General features: G+C 42.0%; 2 protein-coding genes across 3 annotated transcripts; both read left to right on the forward strand.

Annotated features, from left to right (window-relative positions):
- The first annotated feature begins 37 nt into the window (after nucleotides 1-37).
- On the forward strand, nucleotides 38-4,257 carry gnl3l (guanine nucleotide binding protein-like 3 (nucleolar)-like). The gene is made up of 15 exons (XM_053868427.1): nucleotides 38-91; nucleotides 169-212; nucleotides 728-838; nucleotides 926-1,042; nucleotides 1,120-1,203; nucleotides 1,270-1,405; nucleotides 1,472-1,575; nucleotides 2,249-2,393; nucleotides 2,492-2,579; nucleotides 2,655-2,832; nucleotides 2,895-3,037; nucleotides 3,109-3,245; nucleotides 3,476-3,639; nucleotides 3,717-3,891; nucleotides 4,180-4,257. The coding sequence occupies exons 1-15, from the start codon at nucleotides 79-81 to the stop codon at nucleotides 4,242-4,244; spliced, it is 1,704 nt and encodes a 567-aa protein (XP_053724402.1). The 5' UTR covers nucleotides 38-78; the 3' UTR covers nucleotides 4,245-4,257.
- Nucleotides 4,258-4,472: 215 nt separating this feature from the next.
- Nucleotides 4,473-11,318, forward strand: tfe3b (transcription factor binding to IGHM enhancer 3b). 2 transcript variants are annotated; one of them, XM_053868429.1, is made up of 9 exons: nucleotides 4,473-4,684; nucleotides 6,020-6,244; nucleotides 6,538-6,762; nucleotides 7,771-7,866; nucleotides 8,517-8,628; nucleotides 8,698-8,754; nucleotides 8,848-8,923; nucleotides 9,121-9,268; nucleotides 9,433-11,318. In XM_053868429.1, the coding sequence occupies exons 2-9, from the start codon at nucleotides 6,053-6,055 to the stop codon at nucleotides 9,892-9,894; spliced, it is 1,368 nt and encodes a 455-aa protein (XP_053724404.1). In that variant the 5' UTR covers nucleotides 4,473-4,684; nucleotides 6,020-6,052; the 3' UTR covers nucleotides 9,895-11,318. The 2 variants fall into 2 exon arrangements, with proteins under 2 accessions (XP_053724404.1, XP_053724403.1); XM_053868428.1 differs by having other exon boundaries at nucleotides 4,474-4,684; nucleotides 9,112-9,268.
- Nucleotides 11,319-14,175: the final 2,857 nt, after the last annotated feature.

The raw sequence follows: 14,175 nt of genomic DNA on the forward strand, positions 1-14,175 counted from the left end.
ATGTTTTTCTTGTACCCTATGCGCATGCTCGCTGCGTCTGCGTTTCTCTAAACACGTGAAGCCCCGGTGGTGGAAGCCATGTCTAAAGCTAGTACGTCTCCTGTTAGCAAACCAAATGTCCTCAACATAAACTGACTAAAGTGTAACTGTGGGGTTTTTGTATTGCAGAGCAAAAACGGGCGAAACGTCTTGGCTTCTTGGTGAAGTCCAAGGTAAGAGTTTGACTGATGAAAACACAAAAAGACTTGGGAGCAAAGTAGCTGTCACTTGCTAAGTGTAACTGCAGTCAACATTTAAAGACAAGTAGAAAGCTGCTAAACTTGTGTAGCTCTCACATGTATGTTGGGACTGAAGCTTCTGCAGTATTCCTAAGTGTTGGCCTCCTTCAGTTACAAATAAAATAAAACGAGTTTTCTTCTCCCTTAACTTCGTGTTTGTAGTCGTAGTGGTGCTGTCACATCAATCCACCAGTGTACTAGAGAGCAACAAGTCAGAAACCTTTAACTGACATTCTTCTGCGTCATGTCCCCAGCTTGTAGTTTCGTGCTAATAGATGACATTGCTTATCTCAGTTTGCCGAGGACGCCGTCTGTTGAGCTGCACGGCGTCAACACTATGCTTATCAAGGGTTATGAAATAAACATTCTTTGGTGTACTTTGAATTAGTATTGAATTCTATTTTTAAGCAACAGCAGTTATGTTATCTTGGTGTACCGCCTATCCACAGAACAAAGATGGCTCCAAAGGTGGAGTATCAGGTACAAGTTGGAACACAGAGAAGTCATCTGTGCAGCATCGAAAGAACCAGAGGAAACCTGAAGAAGTCAGGCAGCAAAGGGTACACTCCAAGTTTTTGTGTTGTTGGTTTCACGCATGTCCAGTTTTGGTAATTTATTCAAGCTTCATAAAACTCTATCCTCATTAGCTTCAGGACCTCCAGGAAAAGCAGAAGTTATCCCGGGAAGAGCAGTTGATGAAGAGGAGGAACTTGCAAAGCTTTCAGAATGACATTCTGCAGCGACAGAGAGAGTTCGAGCACAGGGTTCGTGTTGGTCTATTAAGAAGATGCTGGAATCACTTCATTTTGTGTTTGTATCAATTACACCTCTTTGCTCACAGGAGATGGAACTGCAAAGTTTGGAGAAGCATGTCAACTTTGAAAATGAGAATTCAAGAAAAGCGTACTATAGAGAATTTAAAAAGGTACAGACTCATGTGAGTTCAGTCTGTTTGTTATTGTTATCAACATTGTTTTCCTTTTCAATGAAGGTGGTTGAGGCTGCTGATGTAATTCTTGAAGTCCTGGACGCACGAGACCCACTTGGCTGCAGATGTCCACAGGTGGAGCAGGCGGTCATTCAAAGTGGGACCAACAAAAAGATAGTTCTGGTGCTCAATAAAATTGGTACGTTTGCTTTTAATTGTCCTTTCATTGTATGTCAGACTAATGCTTTGGTTTTATTGAATTAAGATTTAGTCTCAAAAGAAATTGTGGAGAAGTGGATCCGGTATCTTCGTAATGAGTTCCCCACTGTGGCATTCAAGGCTTCTACTCAGCAACAGTCAAAAAACTTGGTATGTTATCGTAATTGTAGGGATGCACTGATCCTGGTTTCGACCCAGATACACAAGTGGGTCTAATGAAATTTCAACTGTTGAGTTTCTTTTGTCAAAACTACAATTAAATCTACGATCTTGAACTACAATCGCCCACACTCGAATGGTCATATGCCGTGCTTTTTTCATACAGCTCGGAGCTGCAGCCCATGATGGGATTGCTCCCACAGTAAAATGCGTTAAAACATTGTTTCATTATGAAGCTTTTCTGGAGCCTTGTCACTTTTCACAGCTTGATTTCCTGTCTGTCCATTCGTCTCCAGTCCAACTTGAAGCGATACCATAGCTCCGCTAGAAATAAAATCCTTGCCGATTTGAAGCACTGTGGCAGCATTTTAGTAGCACAGGCCACATTTGGTAAAAACTTTAAATATAAATGTCAAGTTTGTAATTCCATATGATGTTATTTTTGCCTTTTAGTCAAAGCATGACCAATGTTATTCCATTGCATGGAGAGAAGCTTAGTTTACAAAACTTAGTTTACTTTAACACTGGTATTGGATCAGTATCTGTATCGGTCGATACCCAAAGCCCAGTTCTCGGTACCATAAAAATCAGTTCAGTGCATCCCTATCTAATAGTAAGTATGTAATTGTAACAATTGTTTTAATGACCTATATTTCTGTTGTAGAAACGCAGTAATGTACCTGTGACTCAAGCCACCACAGAGCTTCTCAGCAGCAGTGCTTGTATTGGAGCAGATTGTTTGATGAAACTCCTGGGTAACTACTGTCGAAACTTGGACATTAAGACCGCCATCACAGTTGGCGTTGTTGGTGAGTATTTTACACACTAACTCAATCAGTAGTTTCAGAAAATGAAAATATGTTGTATTCACTGAGCCATACATGATCATTGCATGCTTGTTCGGCAGGTTTTCCTAACGTGGGCAAAAGCAGTTTGATCAACAGTCTTAAACGTGCGAGAGCTTGCAGTGTTGGAGCCACTCCTGGTGTCACAAAGTATGAATTTAAATATTTAGTCTGTGATTTCCAGCTTTTCGCTATGTGTCACACTGATGGCTTGTTGGTTTCTAGGTGCCTTCAAGAAGTCCATTTGGACAAGCACATCAAACTTCTAGATTGCCCTGGGATTGTAATGGCAACTTCAACAACTGATGCAGCCATGATTCTCCGTAACTGTGTAAAAATTGAGCAGCTTGTGGATCCTCTGCCACCTGTTGAAGCCATCCTTCGTCGTTGCAACAAGGCGCAGGTATGTCATGCTGTTTGCTATACAATAAAATCCTAGTCGTCCACTGATATGGATGTTTTCAGATCATGGATCACTATGGCGTGCCTGACTTTCATACTGCTCCGGAGTTCTTGGCTCTGCTTGCTCGACGGCAAGGCAAATTGAGAAAAGGAGGATTGCCAGATACTGACAAAGCAGCAAAGAGCGTGTTGATGGACTGGACTGGGTAGTTGACACACACAAAGTTGCCCAGTTTTCTGAGTTGCTGATTAATCTGGAATATTTCACCTTTACCAGTGGAAGGATCAGCTACTTCACTCACCCTCCTGAGACTCACACTCTTCCCACCCATGTCAGCGCCGAAATTGTCACGGAGATGGGTAAAGCTTTTGACTGGGACCAGCTTGAACTAGGAAATCAGGAGGTTCTTGCAGGTAAGCGGAGATATTTAAAGTTGAGGATGCAAAGTCATGCAGTTTACTACACAATGAAAGGAAACTGGCAATGTGGCTTGTATTGTTAGTCGCATAGCCGCATTCCCCTTTAGTCTGATGATCAAAATTTCTTTAAAAAATTAAAAAAATCAGCCTTCCATTTTCCAACTGTATTTGAGGACAGTTCACTGGCTTCCGACTTAAAAATAAACTTGCCTTCCCTCTTTCAGGTACAGCATGTGCTGATGTTAAAATGGGAATCTGCATTGAAACTACCGGAATGACGCAAAGTGAAGCAGTTGATTCCTCTTTATACACCCAAATGGGAGCGTCCATGGAAAATCAGCTGTCAAAAGATGGAACTGAATCCATGGATGACGACCAGGACCATGAAGTATGAAATAATAGTTTGCTGCCGCTGCTCTGTCAGTCTTACTTGTTAGGTCATTGCTTGGTTCTCTGCTCAAATAGTTTGGACCCATGACTGTGGAGATCAAATCGCAGAGGGCCAAGTCGGACTCGTCCAACCATGAGGCTCCGGCCAAAGCTCCAGATTTGAAGGGAATTTTGAATGTCGATCCACTTCAGCAGGGTCAAGCACTTCTGGCCGCCAGCAAGAAGAGGAAGAAACAGCAGAAAAGAGCTGGTTTGTTGATTTGATCTTGAATGGACACCACAGCCTAAATGTCTTTTTCCTGTTGATTTTATTCTAACACTCAGATTCAGTATCCAGAAACCACAAATGAGCCTAAACTCTAAATGTAAATACAGTCATAGAAGGGAAGGTGTATTGCATTTATTTTCCCTCAGAATCTCATGTCAGGGCAGCGAAATAACATTAAAGAGATTTTAGACACAAAGCAACAACACAATTGAAAAGGTAGAAACAAAGACACCAGAAGAATAATGAATCAATGTTTGTTTTTTTCTGCAGATAAAATTGCCACCAAGCTCTCCGACTCCTTAACATCTGCTATGGACTTCTCTTTTGCTGATTAAAAGAGTATTTAAATATTGTGTCTGTATGTCTTTTAATTTAAGGCTGTCGACAATCGTGTAGAGATTGTTGGGAAATATGCGAATAAATACATGTCTTTTCCTCACAGAAAAAGCATTTGATGCTCGATGAGGCATCACTTTCATTGGTAAATGATAGGAATGTTGACAATGGGCGGAATTTTTGATGAAGAAAACGATTTTTTTTTGTTACAAGGTTCACAGCTCTGAGATTGGCACTTTAAAGGCTTGTCACCTTTAATCTCGTGTGGAGTTCCGGGTAAAACACGACGGATGACCTCAGCTCGTTGGCCCGAGTAAAGAACGCGAACCAAACTACTGTTGTCGGCTGTCGGGGAGTTTTCGTGCAACCATTAGAAAATGGCGAATAAGTCGGAGGAAGCGGCGGATACATGGATGTGACCGAGCGACTTTTCAACACAGTAGGTTGCCAGCTAGCCGTACGCTAGCTAGTCACCGTTCGCTGTTGACGTTTAGCAGCTAGTTAGCATGCTAATGTAAATACGGAGGTTTCGTTTTTTATGCGTTTGTCGCTACTGGAAGAAAATAACGCAATTTCCCACCAAAGCACGCGTTTTGCTGACTGAACGTGTCGGTTTAAAGTAAGTTTGTCTATTTTTAGTCCGAGTGTTGAAGTAGGCCCGGCATAAAACTGTCAAATTAGACGCACGCTACGAGACATGTCACTTTACATAATACACAGAATAGGCATGTATTCATCGAAGGTGTGTATTATAATTGTAGTATATGAAGTGAAAGTTAACGTGTCACTGACTAGTGGCGCCACTTATTGATGTAACGGGAAATTCCTGGTTACTTAACTCGCCTATTGAATCGGTAAAGCAATGTTGACTCATTTGCTTTTTCTGTTTGAAACTGCTTGGTATTTAGGCAGTTTTATTATTAATATTGTAATGATGTGTGTCATAACGTATTTCGCCGCCTTCCAATGTAGCTTTTCTATGTATTTTTATTAGGTATATTGGTCTCGAGAGGTTTTGTTGATCATTAACGAAAATAAAATGAAGTCAAGCTAAAGTTGCACAACAAAGTTTTCTTTTCCCACTAATGTTAAAACGTGTTATAACATGCCTAATTTTATAGTATTATGGATTACTGTATATCGATCACTTTTAAGACTTAAGATTATGACTGTAATAAGTGGGGGAATTGTGAGCTGTGAAACGATCTCATACACAACTAACTCGTCTTATTTCTTCTACCGTAGCTGTGTATATCGAATGGCATTTTTAGCTATTTATTGTGTCAGTATTGTACTTTTATTAAGAGCAATCACATCTGTTTCCACCCTACAACTGAAATAAAACAGTCACTGGACACAAATGTTTTATGGTGACCAGCCAAACAATAACTGGGTAATATTAATATTGGTCGTATAAGAACTATAGTGAAAGTTGTACTCAAATATATGACGACCTTTATTAATGGAAAAGGAGAAGTGCTATCCTTCTCGGCATCAAGAGGATGCTGATGTGTGAATTGCGTGACAGAGAGCCACAATGGAAACTGCAGTTTTAGAACTATTGTATTACTAATGTAAGTAAGTAAGTAATGTTTTTAAAAAAAGAAATCTGACTGGGTGTAATGGAGTTAATGTTTCTGTATTATACTTGGTGGAACTTAACAGTTTTGCGGAAAATGGCTAGTATGTTTTTAACATTGTCAGTAAACCTTTGTGGTATGCTAAGGTGAGCTCTTATCCTTCATATTGAGTGTTATGACTTCTCTTGTTCCAGCTCCACGTCACGTCCTAAACCATCTCCTCAGCCATGTCGTCACGTGTGTTGCTGCGGCAACAGCTGATGCGGGAGCAAGCTCAGGAGCAGGAGAGACGAGAGGCTCAGCAGCAAGCCACTGTCTCTCAGCTCCGTTCTTCCGATTCCACTCCAGCCATCTCTGTCACACTGCCCCCAAATGCCACTCGTCCCCCTCCTGCACAGGTACCCATGGAGGTACTAAAGGTACGGCTCCGCTATAAGACTTGAAGACTTCACCAGTCAATTTCCCAAAAACATGAGCATCTGTATGCTACAGGTAGTATGGCATTTATTTAGACAAATGCATCCAAAACAAATGTTTTGTTTTGTGCTGAGACTTGTAAAAACCAAGACATAGACCACGTTAACCTGCAGTTCCTCTGGATGGACTTGTTTCTATACATTTTTTATTGTATAGGTTCATGCTGCCCTGCAAGTGTGGTAAATTGACCTTCAACCAAAAACGCACATTAACGCGAAATGTTTTCTTCATGCAGGTGCAGACTCATTTGGAGAACCCTACCAAGTACCACATCCAGCAGGCCCAGAAGCAGCAGGTGAAGCAGTACCTCTCAACCACACTGGGCAACAAGGCGGTCACTCAAAGCCTGGCAGTGTCCCCGGGACCCCAGTGCAGTTCAGCCCCTGAAGTCGGCCCCACCGCCAGCAGTGCTCCCAACAGCCCCATGGCCCTGCTGAACATCAGCTCCAACAAAGAGGAAGTAGGGGAAATTCCTGATTTTCCTTTTTTTTTCGAACGTCGGTTTGGCTCCTGCGGGTTGGTCAGGTCCGCTGACTCAGCCCATTTCGCAACACAGACATTAGCTTCCTTTCTGTTAACTATTCTTTTTGCAACTTTGCATTTTTAGCCCTCTACTCACTTCTTACTTAATTACTTTTTCGTTTGTTCTCCACTGTCGTGATGTGTGCTCGCTGTTATCGTGCGCTTGTTGGCTTGGTGTCACATTATGATGTCAAATACTGCATCTCCACTTTGACCAGACCAGCGAACATGTTTCCTGAAACTCCACTGAACATTCACATTATTTTAACAGGTTTTGAAAACTAATGTGTTTATATGGTTTTATATGTCGACGGTCAAGAATGATGATTTTACTCACTTCACTGTAGATCTCTCAGAATTTTTAAAATGTCAAGCATGTTTTCAAATCTGTGGATCTATTTCATAAATAAATTCTATTCAAGTAATGCTACAAAAAGGTTACTGTTTTTAAGACAAGAACAACAGCTTTTCTAAAAGAGTAAATGTATTCTGGACACGATGATCACGTCATGCATTGCCTGAGACTGCAGTGCTCAACTTTAAATGAAGTGTTTATTATTTGCTGCTTACAGTGCGAGTATTTGTAAAACTAAGAATTAGACACAGCTGTGTTGACCATCTGCCGTTAGATTTTCAGATTTTTAAAGGGGAAGTATAAGTGAAATTGACGTTTTAAAAATTCCCAACCATGTTTTCACTGCTGCTGTGTTTTTATTGACGTAAAAAGTCTCCAACTGCTGCTTGGTCTGCAACAAAATATCGACTGACATAGTGGTGAACATATATGGCGGGCCGGTTTCATGATGGACTGGAGAACTTAAGTCAATGATGTGACTGTTGAAACACATTTTCAAATTTGTATGTAAATGCTTTTTAGAGTTCAGTATCTAGAGGTGCGTGTAGTAACACATATGAACCTGTTTTTCTTTTTCCTTCTTTCACACAGATTGAAGATGTGATCGACGACATTATTAGTCTTGAATCTAGTTTTAATGATGACATCATTACGTTGATTGACTCGGGCCTTCAACTCCCCAACACGGTAGGTGATTCACAAAATATAACGATGCATAGTTTTCCGCTTTTTGTTTCAACATCATTTGTATTGCTCATGCTTTTACTGTTGTTCTTTATATGAAGCAATTCATTTTCAACCTTTTTTTTGTCTTCCTGCTATGTGGAATTCAGACTCTGAATTACCGTAGTGGTGATTAAATGTTTTTAGCACTCACTTACCATTTGTCACAGAAGTGCTGGCTGGGCGGGGTGAGTTATCAGGGGACACAAGATATAGGAAGAAGTGAAACAACAGTGACTCCTCCTCACACAAAAAAGTCGCTTGCTAAGCTTCCAGTTTTCAACGGATAGGAAAGGACTTGCTTAACTTTTGAGACACACCAGAAAATGAGGATTATGGTGATGCTTTTGGAAGAAAAGAAAAGGAAGCACAGCATGGTAAATGTATTTTAAGATCAGAGGATAAAGTTAAAATAGTTACTAGTGGTTGAAAACCTTGGTTTGCGCTATCATTTTTATTTTATTTTTTTAGTAAATGCACATTTTGATTTTCTCTCTCTGTTATTGTGCATCATGGTCTGATGCCAGCTGCTAACATTTGTGAGAGGAATTCTGAAGTTTTTTCACACATTTCTCTCTGCTTCTGTTTCATTTACTCTTGACACTTTCTTGCAGCTGCCAGGAAATCTGCTGGATGTTTACCATACTCCTGGAATGGCAGCTCCAACTCTCACAGTCAGCAACTCCTGTCCTGCTGATCTTCCGAAAATCAAAAGGGAAATTACTGGTAGGGTTTATAAAAACATCTGATTTCCTTTTTTCCGTGTTTGTGGCTAATCCCATGTGTCTGTTTTAGACGCAGACGCTAAAGCTCTAATGAAGGAGCGGCAGAAGAAAGACAACCACAATTTAAGTAAGTGAAGTTTCCTCCCCTTCCACAGAGCACAACACAATGTGTTGCAGTAAATATGGTTGGAATTAATGACACATTTATTCCTTTTTGTAGTTGAGAGGAGGCGAAGATTCAACATCAATGATCGTATAAAGGAACTTGGTACCCTCATACCAAAGTCAAGTGACCCGTAAGTTCTGCTTTTTGCTATCAATACATTGTTAAAGGGGGAAATACAGAGTGTCTGATCAAGCTGTCTCTCAGCCTCAGTCCAACATGATGTTTTATTTTGAATGTGACATGATGTTTTGGTTATGCACTTTATTGGTGCCACGCAACTGTCTTATCCTTTCTACCTATGTCCTTCTCGTACCTCTGGCTCCCCAGCGAAATGCGGTGGAATAAAGGCACGATCCTGAAAGCGTCAGTCGACTACATTCGGAAGTTACAGAAGGAGCAGCAGAGAGCCAAGGACATCGAGTTGCGTCAGAAGAAGCTGGAACAAGCCAACCATAGTTTAATGTTGCGCATTCAGGCAAGTGCTTGGGCTACAAAACCAGTCTGAATACTGAATGATTGTATTGCTTTTCTAGACCTTATTATTTTCATGCCTTTTGCTGTTTTCATCTGTCTCTTAAACAAGGACCGTGTCGCTAGACTTGCCAAACGTTTCAATAGTCATCTTCCTGCTATTTTCAGGAACTGGAAATGCAGGCTCGAGTGCACGGCCTTAACTCGCCCACCAGTATGACTTCTGCTCTGAGCTCTGACCCTTCACTGCTGCAGCAGCAGTCGGTCCTGCACAGTGACCAGCCCCTGCACCCAAACGGAGCCGCCTCATCTCAAACCCTTCTCGGCCTCGGCGCCGCAGCCATCGGTCAGACTTTGCCGGCCTCTTTCCTGTCCCCGCCATCCTCAGACTCTCCAGCAGGGGTCACCCTCAGCAGCCCACTGGATCTGGGCAGCCTTAGCTTTGCAGAGCTGGATGACCCTTCCAGCTCAGCCCTTTACCCTGATGTTGGCCTGGGGGACATTCTGATGGACGACGGGTGCACCTTGTCTCCAGAGGCAGTGGGCGAGCAGCTCTTCTCCCCTCTGTCACCTGGTGCCTCCAAAACCAGCAGTCGCAGGAGCAGCCTGGACATGGACGAGGACTTGTGATGAGCTCTGCGCCGGCTGGCCCACCAGAGAGACTGTTTGCAGGGAGAGTTATGTCGGGAAGTTAAGCCCGACAACTTCTTAAGCCTAATTTTAGACGTGTAGAATTTAAAATGCTAGAGTAGCCAGCATTGACATTCAAACTAACAGATCTATTATCAGGATTTTTTTCAGAAATACAGATTATGACTTCTGTTTGGAGCAGGAGGATTATATATTTGGATTAAGAATTTATTATAGTGTAAAGGTTTTACTCAGAGATTTAAGAGGGATGTAAAGTTTGCTTGAATTTATCATGCAATCATTATTAGGGAAGAACTGTCGACCTTTCATTATATCGGCGTCTTGACTGAAACTTAAGCTGAGAGAGGTGTGTGTTCATGTCCAGCTGCCTGGAATCAGGGTCCTTTGTCACCAGCAGCAGACGACAAGGGATTTTACAAAAAGAAAAAGAAGTAAATTGGCACATTCGTGGAATATTACTCCTTATTGTACATAAGAATATTTTTATTTTGAGCAATTTTATTGCACCTTATTTTATTGCATCTATGCATCCTTCAGTCAGACCAGTGACCCAGGAGTCACAGCATGTTTTTGTAAAGAATCCTCTGAGCTGCTGTAGCTAGTTAGCCAAAGCAGGACCTCTTCTGGTGTAGCTACATTTGACAATTTGAATTTTTACTCAGTGTCACTATGAGAAATGCAGAACAACTATATCCTAATAGTACTGTAGTTTAACACTTGTTTTTTGATACCCGATGCTGCAACTTGTGTCCTGACTAATATCTCTGTTGTCTCGTTCAACTTGGCCGATCACAGCGTTTGGTCCACCACTTCTTAATTTCATTTCGGACAAATCCAGATGGGATTGTAAACTTGTGTGACTCTTTTACTCTATTGGCAAGACAACCACTATCACCGCTTTTTAAAAGATTATTTCATGAATTACTCCTATTCAGTGTAATCGTGACAAACACAAGGCATTGTTTCTCTGTCACGTCACAGAGCTCATGAAAGTGTGTGACTCAGAATCTGCAGCATGTGGGTTTTCTGTTTTTTATCGGATGTACTGTGTGAGAATTGTTTCTATATCACGTTTTAAAAAGTTGTGCTTGTTTTTTTTAGACTACCTGTGAGCCATCGCAACATGACACATTTTATTTCAGCCAAATTAAGTTGTTTTTAATGAAAGTGTTATTGAGTATTCACCTTTGAAACATGTCTTTGTCAAGCAGCTCTTACTCTTATTCTCCGTTGTGTGCTGCTGCCTGTGATGTAACTGAAACTGATTTAGAAAAAATAATCAACACCTTAAGAAACTTGTCTTTCAACCCTAACTCTAGAACATGGGCGGAAAATCTGATAAATTGAGTTCTTATTTTCGCCGGTCTTTTCTTCAGATGATTCTAATAAATGAAATATTTCCATCAGATTTGTCGCTCTGCTCCTGTGACTCAGTGGTATAGCATCTGGGATATTTCCATGCCGAGGTCCAGGCACTCCGTGGCATGTAGGCAGATGTCAGAGATGGGACAGTCGCACAGGAAGCAGCGGACACCCACACCCCCGCACAGGTCACAGTAGCGGCTGAAGTTTAGCAGTGGACAGAAGGTGGTGGGTTCGCAGCCGCATAGAAAGGTGCACGGCGACCACATATAGAGGGTGCAGACTTGGAGCATCGCTGATATACAGTCCAGAGGATTACAGAAGAGGCAGGACAGGAGGACAGATGCACAGAGATCTGAGAATAGTGAAGAAAGATTTAATTGAGTCACAGTTTGATCACAATAATGTAGACCAATTGATGATTAGAGTTGAGATGTCAGTGAAGGTTGCTATTTTTACTGACGGAAATAGCACTAGGACGAAACCAGGACACTGGATCCAGAGAAAAGGTTAAATCTCATGGAGCAGCTATGGGAAGGGGAGTTCTGAAATCCTCAAAACCCATTCTCACTTATGATACTGAGCTTTGGGTCGGGCCAAGAATAGTTTCCCCTGCTGGGTGCCTGGACTCTCCCCTGGGAAGATGGCGATATGGTGGAACTGGCAGAGTTGCTCCCCTGGGCAGACCCATTACGCACTGACATATTGATTTCATAGTGTTATAATTGAGACCTCCTAACCGCAGCTTGGTCCAAGACAGAGAGAGACCTAGACTGTGTCAAGTCCAAGCCCAATGATGGTGGAGGCAGAGACGGAACTGAGTAGTTTGTTCCCATCATCACAGTTCAGTTCTTGAAGACTATCATTCCTTTTGCAGTAGGACGCACTTCAGTATCCTGTATTCAGTTTGATCTCTGTCTCAGTCTTGGTCTGGTGCACCTTGTTGGTCTTTGACTCTGTATGGTCTGGTCTTGGCGTTAACTTGGTCTTGTATTAGGTGGTCTCAACTATGACACTAGTTTTCAGTTGGTGTGGGAATGCTTTCTTCCAGACGAGTTACAGGAGGTTTGTGGGGAGTGGGACGTCTGGGTCGAACTACTTTAAGCTACTGGAGAAAATAGTCCCATCACCTTCAGTAGGAGGCTCGGAGGGCTTGAGGCTTTGACTCCTGCAGACTGACGTCTGGCTCTGAGGCTCCGTCGGCAGCACAGAACACAGAGGGCGAGGCGGCTCTCTCTCCTCACCACACGTCAGCAGTTCCGCTTTGGATGTGAGCAAATCTCGCTCAATGTAGACATCTGCAAAAGAAAAAAAAACACCCCATGAGCCTTTCACGTGGTGATGACTGTTGTACCCACTTTACTACCTCCTGTATGATTGGGTGATGTTGATACGGTGTCCACTGTGGATGTTTCACAAATAGCGGCATCTGTGATGGTTCCTGCGAGTCAAAAATGAGGGCTGTATAAATGATTTTGCATTGATCAATTCACCATCGGTGCCAGTAAAGTGGTCACATACCAGTCGGGGTATCGGGTGAAGTACAGAGGAACTCAGAAACACTTGTGTCGGGGAGGTCTAGTTTATCCTCACTTTTCACCTCACAGCGAGGATCCATTTTTCAAACCGACTTATTTACGTGCCTGAAGAGATGGAAAGTATATTTGAAGCATTACTCAATAGATGACGCAAAGAAAATGAAGATACTTTGTAGAAACAACCCAACAATCTAGTGCTGTCTCTATATTCAAGCAAATGTCTCATATAAATGCATTTTTAATTCCATTTCAATTCGGAGATAACTACGAGGAGCCATAACTGATGAGTCGACACCGGCCTTGAGACGAGGTTTATCAATTATTAACCACCTTTTCAGATATGATATGGATAGAAGTGCTGATGTTCTGTCGGCTTATGTGGAAATATCCGTGGGGGGAAATTGTGGTGAATTAAACTTTAATCATGTGGGCAAAGAGGCTGTCAAAAGTCATTTGATGATTAATCGCAGCTTGGCTGTAATAATGACACTTTGATTAAAAAAAAAAAAAGGTTGGATTAAAATTATAACGTGAAAATAGTCACAAAGTAAACTCGACAAAGATGAAGCATTTGGGCCAAACAGCATGCAGAGTGCATTTGTTTCTATCGGTGGGTTGCAGTGGGTCTAAAATAAGGTGAGAAAGCGACTTACTCTTTTGTGGCATGTTTCAGATGATTATTCCTGCAGCCATGTCTCTCAGCACATCCTCCCTCTGGTCATAAAGCCTGTGAGTGATGGGCAGTGGAACAATATCTGCATCGCCTTGACTACACGTCCAGGCTGCTGCCACAACCATTTCCTGCTAAACAGGGCTTACTAAAATCGCAACAGTGTCGGCATGGAAGAAGGACTCATTCATGGGATGTAATGCTGCGAAGCACACTCTCACCTCGACCCAGTCGTGAACGCAGTGAGTCCATCAGAGTAAGAATCAACATCAACATTACTGCAGTGGCTGCTGCTGTGTGTTGTTGTGTGGTGAGTTAAGCCATGAGGTGAAATGTTTTGTTTTCCCCAAAATTAGGGTGTGGTTGGAATAAGTCTCAGATACACTGTAGAGTCTTAGTGGAGCCGTTTTTTCACTCACAAATGAGTTTGGCTCTCTTAGATCCCACCGGATGACAATGCTTAAGCAGTATCTCTGGCAGAACCAGGTCCAAACATGTTTTCTGGTAAAGTTGAAATCTTCAGAATTTGAGTCAGTATTATTGAAATTATAATGTTATAATGTTCAACGCGGAGCCAATTAAACTTAAATTATACTTTTATATTAAGATTTTATTCCGACAGTAGCTGTAGATTTTGGGCAAATATTGGTTTCTGTGAATTCTCCTTGTAGGTTTCCTCCTTCTACCGTT

The sequence above is a fragment of the Synchiropus splendidus genome, chromosome 6 (genome assembly GCF_027744825.2).
Source record: "Synchiropus splendidus isolate RoL2022-P1 chromosome 6, RoL_Sspl_1.0, whole genome shotgun sequence".
NCBI classification, from domain to species: domain Eukaryota; kingdom Metazoa; phylum Chordata; class Actinopteri; order Syngnathiformes; family Callionymidae; genus Synchiropus; species Synchiropus splendidus.

Bases quoted from the DNA above. Each gene is read 5' to 3' on its own strand.
- gnl3l (XM_053868427.1), top strand. The intron at 2,394-2,491 runs GTGAGTATTTTA...CTTGTTCGGCAG, and splicing joins CATCACAGTTGGCGTTGTTG to GTTTTCCTAACGTGGGCAAA. The intron at 3,640-3,716 runs GTATGAAATAAT...CTGCTCAAATAG, and splicing joins ATGACGACCAGGACCATGAA to TTTGGACCCATGACTGTGGA.
- tfe3b (XM_053868428.1), top strand. From the start codon at position 6,053: ATGTCGTCACGTGTGTTGCTGCGGCAACAGCTGATGCGGGAGCAAGCT. The intron at 6,763-7,770 runs GTAGGGGAAATT...TCTTTCACACAG, and splicing joins TCAGCTCCAACAAAGAGGAA to ATTGAAGATGTGATCGACGA. The intron at 8,924-9,111 runs GTAAGTTCTGCT...CTCGTACCTCTG, and splicing joins ATACCAAAGTCAAGTGACCC to GCTCCCCAGCGAAATGCGGT.